Below are 14,806 nucleotides of genomic sequence, written 5' to 3'. Positions count from 1 at the left end.
AAAGGTGGACTTTGTGGACCCTGCCTCTTCTTTCTCCTTTCGCACTCTGTCCTCAGTTCAAACCTCTCTGCAGTCCCTGAATGAGCGCGCTCTGTTGTCGTCCCCGGGCCTCTGCACTGGCTGTGCTCCCTGGCATACTTCCTTCCCGACAAACTAATACTGTAAGATTTCCAGTATAACTTCTTTATTAGTTCTTTGCCCGCCCCTCCTCTGTCCCCCAGGTCCATCACACCTATCAGCCCTAGCTGTGGATCTTCCCCCACACCCTATCTTCTGGGTCTCCAAGTTGGTACGGACCTACCTCCCATCCAGTCACCAAGCCAGACCATTGGGCTCCCCTCCCACAGCCTGTCAGTCCCCTGCCCCGCCCCTCCTCTCCCTCCTGGCCCAGCAACCCAGACTCCTTCCCCACCTCTAAGCCTCCAGTCTTCCCCTCCAGTCCCCCACCCTGTGGGTCCTCAGAGCTGACCTGGCCCCTTCTCTGCTCACAGGCTTCCTGGACAAAGTCCCAGCCCCTCAGCCCAGTGTTTGTTGTCCCATCACTGATGCCTTACTGATCCCTGCCTGGTTCTCTGGGACCACCACACACTCTTTCACTCATTGGTGCCACTATACAGACCCTTCCCTCTTTTCTGGCTCACTGACTTTTCCTTACCTTCAGACAAGCTCTGTATCTATGGCCGATTTAGCTCACGCTGACTGCTTGCTAGGTGCCAGCCACTCTTAGAAGAGTATTAAGTAAATTATCACATTTAATCCCCCGCCCAAGCAACCTATTGACGAAGGTACTATTTTCACTTCCATTTCATAGACGAGTATACTTAGGCACAGAGAGGTAAAGTTGGCCAAGGTTACACAATTAATAAGTGGCTGAGCTGGGTATTGATCCCAGAAAGTCTAACAAAACATCGTTTTTTATTTTTTTAAAACCCACTTTATTAAAGATACAATTTACATACAATAATATGCACACAATTAAGTGTAGTTTGATGAGATTGGTACACACATCCGTGTAACCACCATCAGATTCAATTCACAGAATATGTTACCCTGAAAATTTCCCTCATGACCCTTTCCAGTGGATACCACCCCCTCAACCTCAGAAGCACTTTCCTTATCTAAATTTTCACATGAATGGGATCATACAGTCCGTCCCTAACACACAGGGCACTTCATAGCCTTCTTTTTTTTTTTTTTTTTTGAGACAGAGTCTCACCCTGTTGCCCAGGCTAGAGTGCCGTGGCATCAGCCTAGCTCACAGCAACCTCAAACTCCTGGTCTCAAGCAATCATCCTGCCTCAGCCTCCCAAGTAGCTGGGACTACAGGCATGCGCCACCATGCCCAGCTAATTTTTTCTATATATATATATATATTTTTTTTTTTTAGCTGTCCATATAATTTCTTTCTATTTTTATTAGAGACAGGATCTCGCTCTTGCTCAGGCTGGTCTTGAACGCCTGAGCTCAAACGATCCGCCCGATAAATTTTACAGATAAATTTTAGCAAGTAGGCGAATTCCCAAGTAGAGAAACTGCAAATAATGAGGATTGACTGCAATTGGTTTCTTTTTGTGATCCTGTACGTTTCATTCATTGTAAGCATTTACAAACATTATTCTGGGCTAGGTGCAGTGGCTCACACTTGTAATCCCAGCACTTTGGGAGGCCAAGGCAGAAGAATTGCTTGAGCCCAGGAGTTCGAGACCAGCCTGGGCAACATCGTGAGACCCAATCTCTAAAAAAAAAAAAAAAATTAGCTGGATTTCATGGTGCCCACGCCTGTAGTCCCATCTACTTGGGAGGCTGAGGCCAGAGGATCTCTTGAGTCCAGGAGTTCGAGGTTGCAGTGAGCTGTGATAACACCACTGCATTCCAGCCTGGGTAACAGAGCCGAGACCTAGTCTCTTAAAAAAACCACATTATGGGCTGGGCGTGGTGGCTCAGGCCTGTAATCCTAGCACTCTGGGAGGCCGAGGTGGGAGGATTGCTTGAGCTCAGGAGTTCGAGACCAGCCTGAGCAAGAGTGAGACCCTGTCTCTACTAAAAATAGAAAGAAATTATATGGACAACTAAAAATATATATAGAAAAAATTAGCCGGGTATGGTGGCACATGCCTGTAGTCCCCAGCTATTTGGGAGGCTGAGGCAGTAGGATTGCTTGAGCCCAGGAGTTTGAGGTTGCTGTGAACTAGGCTGACACCACAGCACTCTAGCCCCGGCAACAGAGTGAGACTCTGTCTCAAAAAAACAAACAAAAAACCACATGATGCTAGGAAGGGGCATATGGCCCTAAAAAGGTGACAGACCACTGGTCTACAGGTAGATGAGGAGAAACCAGCAAAATAGGCTTGGAAGGAGCAGTGGGAGGAGAAAAACAAGAAGAGGGTAGTGCCTTAGATGCCTGTGAAGAAAGATTGTAACTTTATTCTGGAACTAGCTGGAAAGACTCCATGACCATCAATGCAGGATTAGCTGTTATAATGAAATTGTGCAATAGGAGAAAAAATGTAATTTGCTGGAATCATATTTACAGATATCTTCAAATATGTTGTGTATCCAGGTGACAGGCTCTTGTAGGGATTCCAAATAAATATCTCTCGAATCAATGAACTTGTTCCTTCCTCAATTTATAAGCCACAGACATCTCTGAACCAAATCTCCTCTAATTGGAACTTAAGTTCTAGAGTGAAAGAACAAACAATTAAATATTGTCAAAAGTTTTTAATATGAAAAGTTTTAAACAATTTCTTTTTGGTAAAAACAGGTAGGGCAGCCACCACCCCACAGCCCTGAGTGGGACAAGAAGGCACACGAAGAGGGCAGAGACATGAGGTCCAATCTTGTAGCAGCTTCTGAGGAAGATCTCAGTCCAAGGGGAAGTTCAAGTCCACGGGTGAAACGGCCAGGATGCCCTCCTGGAGGGGAAAAGTGGCAGAGCTCTGTGAGCAGGAAAGGTGTCCTCCACCTGCAACAGCACTGCCCAGCGACATCAGAGACAGGGGATGGCAAAGAACCAGAGCAGGGAGGGGGACCGACACCTAGAGAAGGGGACAGAGACACAGACATAGGGGGATAGGGATTGGGGGAGAAAGACAGAGCCAGGAGACAGGGGGTGAGAGCACTGGAAGAGGGCGGACAGAAACTGAGAGAGTGGAGAATGGGGGACAAAGACTCAGGGACGGGGAACAGAGCCCTGCCATTTTAATGATGAAGAGCCATGGCTTTGTATCCAAATCCCGATTCCAGGATTTTCCCTCTCAGCCCCCAGAAGACGAGGATAATAACAAAACCCCATGAGGCTGTTGTGGGGTTTAAATGAGATCATTCCGTTGAAATCCTCACCGAGGACGTGGCCCCCTGGGAATACTCCCCCAGCTGACCTGTTATCATTCCTATTAAAAATAACAATTTTACAAACAAATGAGCTTCTTTGCTGAGTTCACATCATCCAGTCCCTTCAACATTTGCTTTGAGGTCTAAAGGGCATCTCCTTCCCTTTTTTTAAATTTCTGAAACAAGGGCTCTATTGCCCGGGCTAGAGTACAGTGGCATCGGCCTAGCTCACAGCAACTTCAAAATCCTGGGCTCAAGCGATCCTCCTGTCTCAGCCTCCCAGGCAGCTGGGACTACAAGTGCGCACCACACCAGGCTAATTTTTCTATTTTTTGTAGAGATGGGGTCTCACTATTGCCCAGGCTCGTCTTGAACTCAAGCAATCCTCCTGCCTCAGACTCCCAAAGTGCTAGGATTACAGACGTGAGCCACCAAACCCAGCTGGCATCTGTCTCTTAACTGGACCACTTCCAATCATCTCTGACTTCTCAACTTGCTACCCCCACAACGCCCCCACCCCCCAGCCCTCCCTCTTCCCCATCTCAGGGACCTCAGATGTATCCCTGCAACTACTCAAGCCAGAGTCCTTTTTCTTTTTAAACAGAGTCTCACTCGAGTAGCTGAGACTACAGGTGGGCACCACCAGGCCTAGCTAATTTTTTCTATTTTTAGTAGAGATGAGGTCTCGCTCTTGCTCAGGCTGGTCTTGAACTCCTGAGCTCAAGTGATCCTCCCGCCTCAGCCTCCCAGAGTACTAGGATTACAGGCGTGAGCCACCACGCCTGGCCTCTACCTAGAAATTAAATCCAGAATCCTCTACTGACCCCCTCTACCTTGGTCTGATTCATTCTCATCTCTCTGCGCTCCCTATTTCCGCCTTCACCCCCACAGTCTGCTCCCCACGCAGCCACCAGGAGGCGCCTGTTAACACCTAAATCAGTTCAAGTCTCTCTGCTGCTTAGAGACCTTGGCTGACGTAAAGTCCAAGTTCGCAGGATTACCATAAAGCCCTGCATGCCATGGCGGCCTCTCCTCTCATTCCAGCCAGCTCACAGTGCTCCAGCCCCACTGGCCTCCTCAAACACACCTGGCCAGCTCCTGCCAGGGAAGCCACGGTTACATTCCAAGAACCTGGCATGTGTCCTCGCAATGCATCTCACAACCACCCGGGAGGCAGGTGAGATGGCCAGAGGGCCAGAGGGAAAAGTGGTGCTCAGGGAGATGGGGACAGTAGCCAAGCCACACAGCCACGACGCTGGAGCCCAACCCAAGCCTGAGACCGGCACTGGAGATAAAGTAGTGAGTAAAAAGAAGGGAAGTGTCTTTGGTTTTCTAAAGCTGATACGTTAGAGTCAGGAGAAGCCAACAAACAAAAAAGGAATAAGAAAATGAGTAAAACAAGTCAATGCTACCATCTGTTAGAAGGCGCAGAGTGCTACAGAAGGGAAAGTAAAGCAGGGCACTGGGTGGGAGGTGTGGAGGTGGCTGCGATTGTAAATGGGGACCAGGGAAGGCCTCACTGAGGGGGGTACCAGAGCAGAAGGAGCAGAGGAAGCGAAGCAGGGGGTTACCCGGGGAAGGGCATCCTGGCAGGCATCACTGGAGGGGCAGGCGGTAAGCATATGACCACCCAAACGCACGCCCACCGTGTGCCAGGCAGTGCACCAAGTACTCACCAGGATGGTCCCATTTTAACCCTCACGACAACCCTTTGAGGTAGTGCTACCACTGTCCTCTACACGAAAGGAAACTTAAGCCCAGGGAGGAGTAATCACTCACCTCACAATTGTTAGTGTATACCAGTTAGCGTATACTAGCGGTAATCACTCATGGCACAAGGTTCACAATTGTTACTGTATACCAGTGGTAATCACTCATCGCACAAGCCTCACAATTGTTAGTGTATACCAGTGGTAATCACTCATCGCACAAGCCTCACAATTGTTAGTGTATACCAGTGGTAATCACTCATCGCACAAGGTTCACAATTGTTAGTGTATACCAGTGGTTTAAGCTATGCATGGTATCTGCACTCATCACTGCAGTGCCTGGTGTATAGCTGGTGCTCAGCACAGCATGAATGGACAGTAGAGCTGGGAGAACACCTGAGGTCTGAAAAGAAACCTAAGACGACCCCGGCCCCCACCCATCACATCATAGTTGGGTTAAGTGAGGCCCGGGGAGGCTTCTGAGGCTCACCCAGCCCCCGTGGGCCTGGATCCAAGGCGCGAAGCTGTGCACGTGCTCCACGCTGAGTCCGGCCAGGGTGCCCCCCAGCCCGGCCACGCGCCGGCTCAGCTCCATGGCCAGGGCCAGGCGGGCCAGGGGCTCTGGGGAAGGTGGTGGCGGTCCAGGGCATGCGCGACTTGGGTGAGAGCTGCCCTCGCGGCTGGAAAACAGCTCCACTAGGCGGGCGAAAGAGCCAGTGGACAGGCGGACCAGTTTGCTGCGCAGGGCGGGGTCGGAGGCCAGCTGTGGGGCGGAGAGGGGAACAGGCAAGGTCCGAGTCAGCCCATAGGCGACTAGGAGGCGTGGCTTCCCCATTCAAGCCAACTCTGAATACTAAACCTCTAAGCCACACCCCATCAATCACATTAGCCAATCACAAGCCAGACTCTGTGGTCTCTTGCCAAACTACTCCCAGGACGGTGGCCCAGAACCTGAGCCTCTAAGCCATGCCCCTGCCGTGGCCTCAACAGCCAATCAGAGCCAAGCTCTACATACCCAGTGGGTTTCCCCAGTCAGAGACCCTGGGGCAGGGCTAGGGTCTACAACAACCTTGCCCTCTACCATACAATTAATATTATAGAACCATGTACTTTGCCCAAACTCCCAAGCCAACCAGGTTTCAGGACAAGGTCACGAGCCATGCTTCCTCTGGCAGTCCATTTTCCCTATTCTAAGCCTTGCCTCTCCAGTGATCAATGAGATTTTAGATACTCTCCCACCCCCATATTCATTCCGTTACTCCCCCAATTTGGCCTAATCTCTCCTAGATCATGTTTTTGACGGTCACATGCCCTGCATTTAGGCCAAGCCCCTCTAACAAGCAATGAAAGCCACTAACATAAAGTACAGTACTACCCTGACCATACTCCTGTCACTCAGCCCTTCACTGAAGCCTTGTCCCACCCTCTCTACCCCGACCATCCAAAGAAAATGCAGATCCAGCTTGTGATCTCAGTGGCCCACCACCCCAAAACTCCTAAACTCGATGAGGGCTAGAACAGATGCCCATCACCTTCTGGTTGATGACTTCTGCCTCCTCCTCCAGCAAAGCCACCAGCCTCCGAAGCAGGGCTTCCTTCTCCGTGGGTGGGGGACCCTGTAACTCTGGAAGCAGAAGAGAATTTGGCTGAGGGCAGAACCCTGACTACCCTCTTACCCCCATCCTTCTCCAGGGCTCCTCTGCACCTCACCAGGGCTAGGTGGAGATCTCAGTTGCTCTTGGACCAGCTGTTCCAGCCGCTGGGCCACCAGGGCATAGAAGTCTGGAGTAGCTGGGCCTGGGGTGAAAAGAATTAATGACGGGTCTCCAAGACATCAGGAACTTATGGATTCTGTCTGTCTCCCAACTACTTTGCCATGAAGCAATGATTTCTAAGCAAGCAAACATGGTACAAAAAAAAGAAAGCCAAAACCCTTGTACTTTCCCCCTTTATCATATCCTCAAACTGGACTTAGAATGTTAGAGTCAAACTGGACCTTGAAGATTATCTCATCCAAGGAAGGCAAGCACAAGGAATTCCTGCTATTACCACCCTATCCCTTGGCCATTGCAGGCATCACCAATTGATCACAGCACTCCTCTCCCCAGCTGTGAACTGCTTTTCAAGCTACCAGTCCCAGCAGCCATTACTAGTCTATCCAAGGTTCACATATGAGAGGAAACCTGTCGGTCATTCTTGATCAAGTCCAATGCCTTCCCTATGGATTCCTACTCTGCTACTGAAAAACAGGGAAGAGAAAGGATTTTTCCCAGAGTCATATAACCAAAACAGCCAGGGAGTTTTTTCAGACCTAGACTGAAGTCTCCTGTCTTTCTATTAGGGGTATTCATGGCTACAAAAGTCCTAGGGGCAGGAAAGCATGTATGGAAGGAGAGAAATAGCAACTAGATAGAAAGGGATCAAATGCCTTCCGAAAGACAACCCACAGAATTGACAGATAGAAATCTAACTTGGGGTTAGCAGAGGGGGGAGAACAGGATGGCGAAGGTTGGTGCTGAAGACCCCACACATGGGCTACCTCCTAGCTGAGTGATCTTAAACTAGCACCTTATCCTATGCCTTGCAAGTTTCACGAGTGATCTAAGGAAATCTCTTACCAGGCTCTGAACCATAGCAGGGGCGGAGGGGCAGGGAGCAAGGCCGAGGGGACTCAGGGGGAACTGCTCCTCGCCCCAGGGGGCAGGGAAGACATCTTCGAAGGCGACTCAGGAAGTCTGTTGGCTCCTCTTGGGCAGGGCTCCTGGGGAGGAGGACCTCAGACAGTGACCCCAGAGACCTCCTGTAAGCAATTCCTGCCCCACCCCCACCCCGCTGAGAACCTCTCTCTGCAACCCCAGGGACAGAGAATAGAGCCAGACAGAAAGAGAGGAGACAGGTTGAGACCAGGAGCAGGAGTTAGAGAAGGCCGCACACCAAATGCAGGCCCATGGGGGAGAAAGGCAACACCTCTTACCTGGGTGGTGTTGGAACGGGGGACCCGGCAGCCTCACCCCGTCTAAGAAAGGCAGCTAGGACCTTCAGTGTGTCATCTCGGAGCCCCAGCTCTTCCGAGCCTGCCATGGAGGCACCTGTGAGAGAGGAGGCTAGGGGCTGGATTCTAGGGTTCAGCAGGAAGTGGAGGATTGGAGGCCAGGACTTGTGAATCCCAAGAAAGGAAGGTGCTGAGGGCCTGGACTCCTGGGTTCTTTGGAGAGTTGGGGTCTGGGGACCCAGACTCTTGAGTTCCCAGAGAGAAAGGCATGAGAAATAAGACTCCTTGATCCTAGGACAAGAGGGAGATGGGGGCCTGGATTCGTGGGTCTAAAGGAGGAGGGGGCTGGGGTCCTGGACTCCTTAGTCTGAGAGAGAAGAGGACTAGAGCCCCGGACTCTTGGGTCCCCGAAGGAGAAGGGGTCTTGGGGTCCCGACTCCTGGATCGTGAAGGAGGCATAAACCAAACTTCTGAAGCTCTTTGAGTATGGGGAACTACTAATCCCAGCAAACTACACGGCAAATATTCCCCTTGGTCAGTGCTTGTTTGCCGCGCAGGCTGCTGGGAGGTGTAGTTCCAACTATCTGACTCAGGCAGGAATCTTGGGGACCCTGGACGCTTAGATGTCGGAGAAGCGGGACTAGGGTGCCCGATCCTGGTTCCTGGACCCCTCCTCTTCCCTCCTCTCCCCAGCCTTCGCCAACACCCTGCTCACCTGACCTGAGGCCCCGCCGCCGCCACCGCCTCCTCCTCCTCCACCCGTACAAACTTTTCTTTAGTAGTTCAACTTTCCCGCGCCTGCGCACTGGGCCGATTTTTGTAACCGCCCCAGAGTAGGAGGGGCGGGGCGTTGGATGCACGCCTAATTTGCATATGACGTTCCCAGCATGCCTGTGTACGGAAAGCCTAAGAAGGGCATAGGGAGGGGGCTGGTCCAGACTCAGCGGACCGCCCCTTTGGGGCAGGAGTCTGTCACCCAAAGGATGATAAAGTTGCCTGTATTTCAAGAAATCGATCGTAAAGAAAGCCCCAGCGCTCTAAAGCTCAGCCGTCGGGAAGGGGGGTGCGCAGCTTCGAGTTTGAGAGCTACCCGGATCCCAAAGACAGGGGTGGGCCCCAGCACCCTGCGCGCCCCTCCTCTCCGTCGTAGGTAACGCAGAAGAGCCGGGGAGGTAGTTGGTGGCGTTCGGAAGTGAGGAACGGGAGAAAGGCTGGTTCTGCGCTGCTAGCGGAAAGGGAAGCAGGCGGGAGCTACAATGGCCGGCCCTGGAGTTGGCTATAGAAAAACTATAGAAAAAGTAGGGAGGGAGGAGGAAGAGGGGAAGCGTCTACACTTAGGGGATCTAGGAGAGGGAAGGGTGGACTCTATAAATGGGAGGCAGTTCATTCTAAAAAGTTGGGGCATGCCCTGGAGGAGGGAGGCTGTCTGATGGGAGGGAATTGTGGATGGAAGTTCTACGCTGGAAATGGGTAGGGGGATCTTCTGTGGGGGAACTGTGGAAAGGGGTCTGCACTTGGGTGAGTGTAGGAGGTAGGGGTTTACGCGTGAGTAGCATCTGCACTGAAATAACTAGGGAGAGAGGGCTCTACCCTGAAAGTGGGGCTACCTGTTTTCGTTGATGTGGGGGAGGGAGTAGACGGTTGGCACTGAAAGACGCTGGGGGACGGTCTACAGTGGTTATAGGAGGGAGTCCTCGCTGATTAGGGAGCCTCTCTGGACGATGGGAGGACGGGAAGAGGAGCTTTCCTGTTTGTATCCCAGGAAAATATGGGTGAAAGACCTGCGCCATGGCCCGTTACAGAGAGGTCTGGGTGTGGAAACCCTAGGCCAAGAGGGCCCGGGAGGCTGCCTGCGCCCAGGAACTGCCCTGTGCGCGCAGGTGGGACGATGGGAACCTCAAAGCCACGGATCCTGCCCTGGCTGGTGTCGCAGCTGGACCTAGGGCAGCTGGAGGGCGTGGCCTGGGTGAACGAGAGCCGCACGCGCTTCCGTATTCCTTGGAAGCACGGCTTGCGGCAGGATGCTCAGCAGGAGGATTTCGGCATCTTCCAGGTGCGTACGCCCGGGAGCGCGGGAAACCGAAAGCAGCGCGCTGGGCCGGAAGGACTCTGGGGTCCGGGGGCGGGGGGGGGGGCGAGAAGGCGGGGTTAGCCCGCGTGGGGCGGGCTCGTGCTAATACTGGTGGGTGGAGTCAGAATGGGCGGGACGGGGCTAGCAGGATTGGTGGGGCGCAGGAAGGGTTGGAACAGCCTGGTTCTGGGAATAGAACTGAAAAGTGGTGTTAGAACACCAAGGAAAGGCATCCTTGGGGCAGGGAGCTCTCTGAGGGCCGGGCTCTTGGTTGTAGGATTCTGGGGGTGGCTGTTGGAACATTAGAGGCGAGACTCAGAGCCCCAAATCTGGGGTTACTAACTACCAAATTAGAATACACCAGTGGGGGTAAACAGAGTGTGAGGGGGTGGGGTTATCACGGAGGGTGCCCTGGGCCAGGTGGTGACAGAGTTAGATGCCAAGTAGGACCTGGAAGGGTGGCTCAGAAAAGGTTTTTGGAAAGTGGAGATGAGGGATGATGGAGGTTAGGAGGGGGAGCTTGGGGCGCAGAGAATTTGGAAATGGAACCTTACAGAGTTAGAACTTGCCAGGGGGAGAGGGTGGTGTTAGGACCAGAGGAGGCAGGGTTAGGCCCTTAGGGATGGGGTCTAAGTCATCTTCCCCTATTATCCTGGCACCACTGTTACCCCAGGCCTGGGCTGAGGCCAGTGGTGCCTACACTCCAGGGAAGGATAAACCCGACTTGCCAACCTGGAAGAGGAATTTCCGGTCTGCCCTGAACCGGAAGGAAGTGGTGCGTTTAGCAGAAGACCGGAGCAAGGACCCTCACGACCCGCATAAAATCTATGAGTTTGTGACTTCAGGTGTGCCAGAGCGGGGCTTCGCCTGCAGCGCTGGGATCTTGAGGGTTCCCAGCACCCTTACTCCGCTCACCACCTTTCTTGGCAGGAGGTGGGGACTTTTCCCAGCCGGACACCTCTCCAGATACCAGTGGTAGAGGCAGTATCTCTGATACCCAGGTGAGAAGGTGCCCAACCCTCTGCCCCATCCCCATGGGCCTGTTCAGGCCACCACCTCTCCCTCTCAACCGTCACCCCAGCCTCTTCCCCGGCCTCCAGTCTGTCCTCTGCCTGACCCAGAGCTGACCTTGTCTCTCCCCTGTTCCCAGCCCATGGCTCCCAGCCTTTAAGGAAGAAAATTCAGAGTTTTCACTGGGCATTCAAGGCCTTAACACACCTTTCAGGATTTCATAGCTTTCCTCACTTTGCAGGTGCCCTCAGCCTCTTGGGAACTCAAAACCTCCCTCCTTTTGATCTTGCTGATGTCAGTGCCAGGGAAATGCCCCCTCTGAAATCTTGCCCAGCCTGCCCTGCCCAGATCTTGTTTGTATAGAGCCAGATCCTTGGAATGAGTTAGCTACTCCCCCTGTCATCGCAGCACCCGGCATCCATTAGACCATGTATTTTGCTGTTGGTGCCCATGACCGGCTCTCCCCCCAGACTGGAAGCTCCTTGAGGGCAAAGCTCAGGTCTGACACCTCTCTGTGCCTCCACATCGCTGAGCACAGGGCCTGGTCCATGTGAAGTCTCTAGAAAAGGCTGTTGAAATGCCCAGCTCGTTTTTTCCCCTTTTTTCTCCAGGAAGACATTCTGGATGAGTTACTGGACAACATGGTCTTGGCCCCACTCCTGGACGGGCAGCCCCTAGGCCTCCCTGTGGCCCCTGAGCCCCTCCCTCAGCTCTTGCTGAGCCCCAGCTTGGACAGTCCCGCTCCCTGCCCAAACCTGGAGCTCCCTGAAAACCCGCTGAGGCGGCTGCTGGTGCCAGAGGAAGGTGAGTGTCAGCTGTGGGCTGGGAGGGGCTGAGGCTGGGGAAGTAGGCCCCTCACGTTCTTTCTCTCCATCTCCCTCCCCCTTCACACGCTGCTGCTGCTGTTCAGAGTGGGAGTTCGAGGTGACAGCCTTCTACCGGGGCCGCCAAGTCTTCCAGCAGACCATCTCATGCCCAGGGGGCCTGCGGCTGGTGGGGTCCGAAGCAGTAGACAGGATGCTCCCTGGGCAGCCAATAACACTGCCAGACCCTGGGCTGTCCCTGACAGACAGGGGAGTGACGGGCTACGTGAGGCGTGTGCTGAGCTGCCTGGGGGGGGGACTGGCTCTACGGCGGGTCGGACAGCGGCTCTGGGCCCAGCGACTGGGGCACTGCCACACATACTGGGCCATAGGCGAGGAGCTGCTCCCCAGCAGCGGGCACGGGCCTGATGGCGAGGTCCCTAAGGACAAGGAAGGAGGTGTGTTCGACCTGGGGCCCTTCGTGGCAGGTGAGTGAGGCAGGGGCTTAGTTCTGCCGAGTGGAAAGCAGCAGGCACAGGGGTTAAGAACTCTGGGCTCAGGCGGTTTGGGATTGAATTTGGACCCGCGCTCTGCTCGCTGTATATAACGTGGGACAAGGGACTTGACTGCTTCGAGCCTGTCAAGTCTAAGCAGAGTCTCCTCTCTACCTACCTGCCAGAGCTGCTGTGAGGCACAGGGCCCAGCACAGAGAAGGTGCTCAGGGAATCGGCTGCCACCATCACCGTCATTATGGTTAATATGGTGGACAAACTAGCAAGCGAGTCCCTTAGGGTTCCACTGTCCCATAGAACTTTGCAGTGATGCAAATGATTTGTATTTGCATTGTCCCGTACGGAAGCCACTAGCCACAGGTGGCTGCTGAGTACTCAGGTGAGGGCAACCAAGAAGGTGAGTTTTCATTTTATTCATTTTAGTTACAATTTAAATTGAAATATCCACGTGTGGCTAGTGGCTACATATTGGACAGTACAGCCTGAGAGGGCTGAAGAGCAGTAAATGGCAGCCACCTTCTATTCCAGAGCCACTGAGCATGCCGAGGGGGGACTCCCCTCCTCTGGGCCTGTCCCCTGCTGAGTGCTGAGGCTCTGGGGTAGGGGTTGGGGGTGCTCTTTCAGCCCCACCCTGGAGGGAGGAGGAACACAAACAGAACCACAGGGACGGTCCCCAAACAGGCAGTCCCCTGGTCGTTGTGGCAGCGGCCTTAGGTAAGGGGAGATGGCAGGGCTATTAGTCAGGTTTGGGGGAGGGATGGATAGAGGGTCTCTTTCCTACCTCTGACTAAGCTCCTGGGCCCCCAGGTCTGATTACCTTCATCGAAGGAAGCAGACACTCACCACGCTACACCCTCTGGTTCTGCATCGGGGAGCCATGGCCCCAGGACCAGCCATGGACCAAGAAGCTCGTGATGGTTAAGGTGCCTGTGGCCCTGGGTCCCTGGGGCTGACAGGTGGTCTTACAAAGAGAAGAGGTTGCTTCCAGAAACTACAACTCCCAGAAGCCCCTAAAGTGTCTCTGCAACTACCAGTTCCTTATCCCCAGGAGCTTCTAGGTGTCCTTCCCATGGCCCCACCCCCCAAAGCCTGTTTTGAACTATCTAAACCATGTGGCAGTTGGTGGACTGTAAGTCCTAGCAGCCTCTGTGAGGAATGACAGCTCCCAGGAGTCCAGATCACAAGCTGCTCAGCTCCAACTTCTAGGAACCCTTCCTGCACCCTTGGTCCTAGGAATGCTCTCTGGCCTCCTGCCTTTGAAAATATAGGGAAAACTACAACTCCCAGCAGCTCTGGGCCTACCCTGGGTTACAGCAGGGGTTGCTGGAAGTTGTAGTCTTCTCAGCCCCTCCCCCACCCCTCCATGGTGGACAGTCCTTGGGTGTTTTCCCTGACTTGTGTTCCCCTCCCCCTGCAGGTGGTTCCCACGTGCCTCAGGGCCCTGTTAGAAATGGCCCGGTCAGGGGGCGCCTCCTCACTGGAGAACACCGTGGACCTGCACATTTCCAACAGCCACCCACTGTCCCTCACCTCCGACCAGTACAAGGCCTACCTACAGGACCTGGTTGAGGACATGGAGTTCTAGGTCCCTGGGGCAGCCTGAGCCCTTGCTCCTCATGGGTGCAGGCCCCTAACACTCATCCTTGACCAATAAACTGGTTCCTGCTGTAGTCACCACTTGTGTGTGTCTGGTGTTGGGTGTCCCTGGGCCATACTGACCTAAGCTGGCCTAAGCTGGTTGTTATTCCTGCTTGGGGGGTATCAGTTTACCCATCTGCACAGCTACCCAGAACTGAGGTGGCCAATGCAAGAGGACCAGATGCTGGGGGCGCAGGGGGAAGGTGGTTCCTTACTCTTCCCTGGGGACCTGGTGAGGAGGTAACAGTCACCCCCATTTTACAGACCAAGACGCTGAAGTACAAAGATCACAAAGTGGGAATCCAGGTCTGGCTCCAGCGTTGCCACTCTGCGTGAAGCCCCAAGGCTGAATCCAGAGCCTCTACCTGGCCTATAAACAGTTTGGGTGAATGTCCCTTCTCCTGCCCAGGCCTTGGGCGCCCCCTCCCCCCTCTGTGGGGGCAGGATGAGGCAGCTGTAAAGGGGCTGTGCCTGCAGCCACCTCTGGAGCCCAGGAAACCTGCCTGCCCCAGTGACCCTGGGCACTACCACCTCTTGCTGGCCTTCAGTTCTTTTTTTTTAATTTTTTTGTTTGAATTTTTTTCTTTATTTTTTTTTCATCATGGCCTCAGTTCTGAGTGATGGGACTCACTGTGCAGCCCTTGCTGCTTTGTGCCTCAGTTTCCCTCTCAGGAAAGTGGATTAGATCACCCCAGCCTCACAGGGCTGCTGACAATTGAATCCAACTCAATCGGGGA

At 53.6% G+C, this 14,806-nt stretch overlaps 2 protein-coding genes across 4 annotated transcripts; one reads left to right on the top strand and one right to left on the bottom strand.

Moving 5' to 3' along the window:
- Positions 1-2,708: 2,708 nt before the first annotated feature.
- BCL2L12 (BCL2 like 12) lies at positions 2,709-8,772 on the bottom strand. Of its 2 annotated transcripts, none has more exons than XM_069456882.1 (7): positions 8,750-8,772; positions 8,017-8,131; positions 7,661-7,803; positions 6,753-6,839; positions 6,575-6,666; positions 5,533-5,805; positions 2,709-2,915 (listed from the first exon to the last, which is right to left on the bottom strand). In XM_069456882.1, exons 2-7 carry the CDS (start codon positions 8,121-8,123, stop codon positions 2,865-2,867), a joined length of 753 nt encoding a protein of 250 aa, XP_069312983.1. In that variant the 5' UTR covers positions 8,124-8,131; positions 8,750-8,772; the 3' UTR covers positions 2,709-2,864. The 2 variants fall into 2 exon arrangements, with proteins under 2 accessions (XP_069312983.1, XP_069312984.1); XM_069456883.1 differs by having other exon boundaries at positions 7,661-7,800.
- A 230-nt stretch (positions 8,773-9,002) lies between these two features.
- IRF3 (interferon regulatory factor 3) lies at positions 9,003-14,098 on the top strand. Of its 2 annotated transcripts, XM_069457414.1 has the most exons (7): positions 9,003-10,087; positions 10,779-10,950; positions 11,036-11,106; positions 11,728-11,920; positions 12,027-12,407; positions 13,239-13,354; positions 13,849-14,098. In XM_069457414.1, exons 1-7 carry the CDS (start codon positions 9,803-9,805, stop codon positions 14,014-14,016), a joined length of 1,386 nt encoding a protein of 461 aa, XP_069313515.1. In that variant the 5' UTR covers positions 9,003-9,802; the 3' UTR covers positions 14,017-14,098. The 2 variants fall into 2 exon arrangements, with proteins under 2 accessions (XP_069313515.1, XP_069313516.1); XM_069457415.1 differs by lacking the exon at positions 12,027-12,407 and having other exon boundaries at positions 13,849-14,093.
- Positions 14,099-14,806: the final 708 nt, after the last annotated feature.

The sequence above is a fragment of the Eulemur rufifrons genome, chromosome 24 (genome assembly GCF_041146395.1).
Source record: "Eulemur rufifrons isolate Redbay chromosome 24, OSU_ERuf_1, whole genome shotgun sequence".
In the NCBI taxonomy this organism is placed as follows: Eukaryota; Metazoa; Chordata; class Mammalia; order Primates; family Lemuridae; genus Eulemur; species Eulemur rufifrons.
This window is presented reverse-complemented; position numbering and strand designations above follow the sequence as displayed.

Bases quoted from the DNA above. Each gene is read 5' to 3' on its own strand.
- BCL2L12 (XM_069456882.1), bottom strand. From the start codon at position 8,123: ATGGCAGGCTCGGAAGAGCTGGGGCTCCGAGATGACACACTGAAGGTC. The intron at 5,806-6,574 runs GTGATGGGCATC...TCCGCCCCACAG, and splicing joins CAGAAGTCATCAACCAGAAG to CTGGCCTCCGACCCCGCCCT. The intron at 2,916-5,532 runs GTGAGCCTCAGA...TTTCCCCTCCAG, and splicing joins TCCAGGCCCACGGGGGCTGG to GAGGGCATCCTGGCCGTTTC.
- IRF3 (XM_069457414.1), top strand. From the start codon at position 9,803: ATGGGTGAAAGACCTGCGCCATGGCCCGTTACAGAGAGGTCTGGGTGT. The intron at 11,921-12,026 runs GTGAGTGTCAGC...GCTGCTGTTCAG, and splicing joins GCTGCTGGTGCCAGAGGAAG to AGTGGGAGTTCGAGGTGACA. The intron at 12,408-13,238 runs GTGAGTGAGGCA...CTGGGCCCCCAG, and splicing joins CCTGGGGCCCTTCGTGGCAG to GTCTGATTACCTTCATCGAA.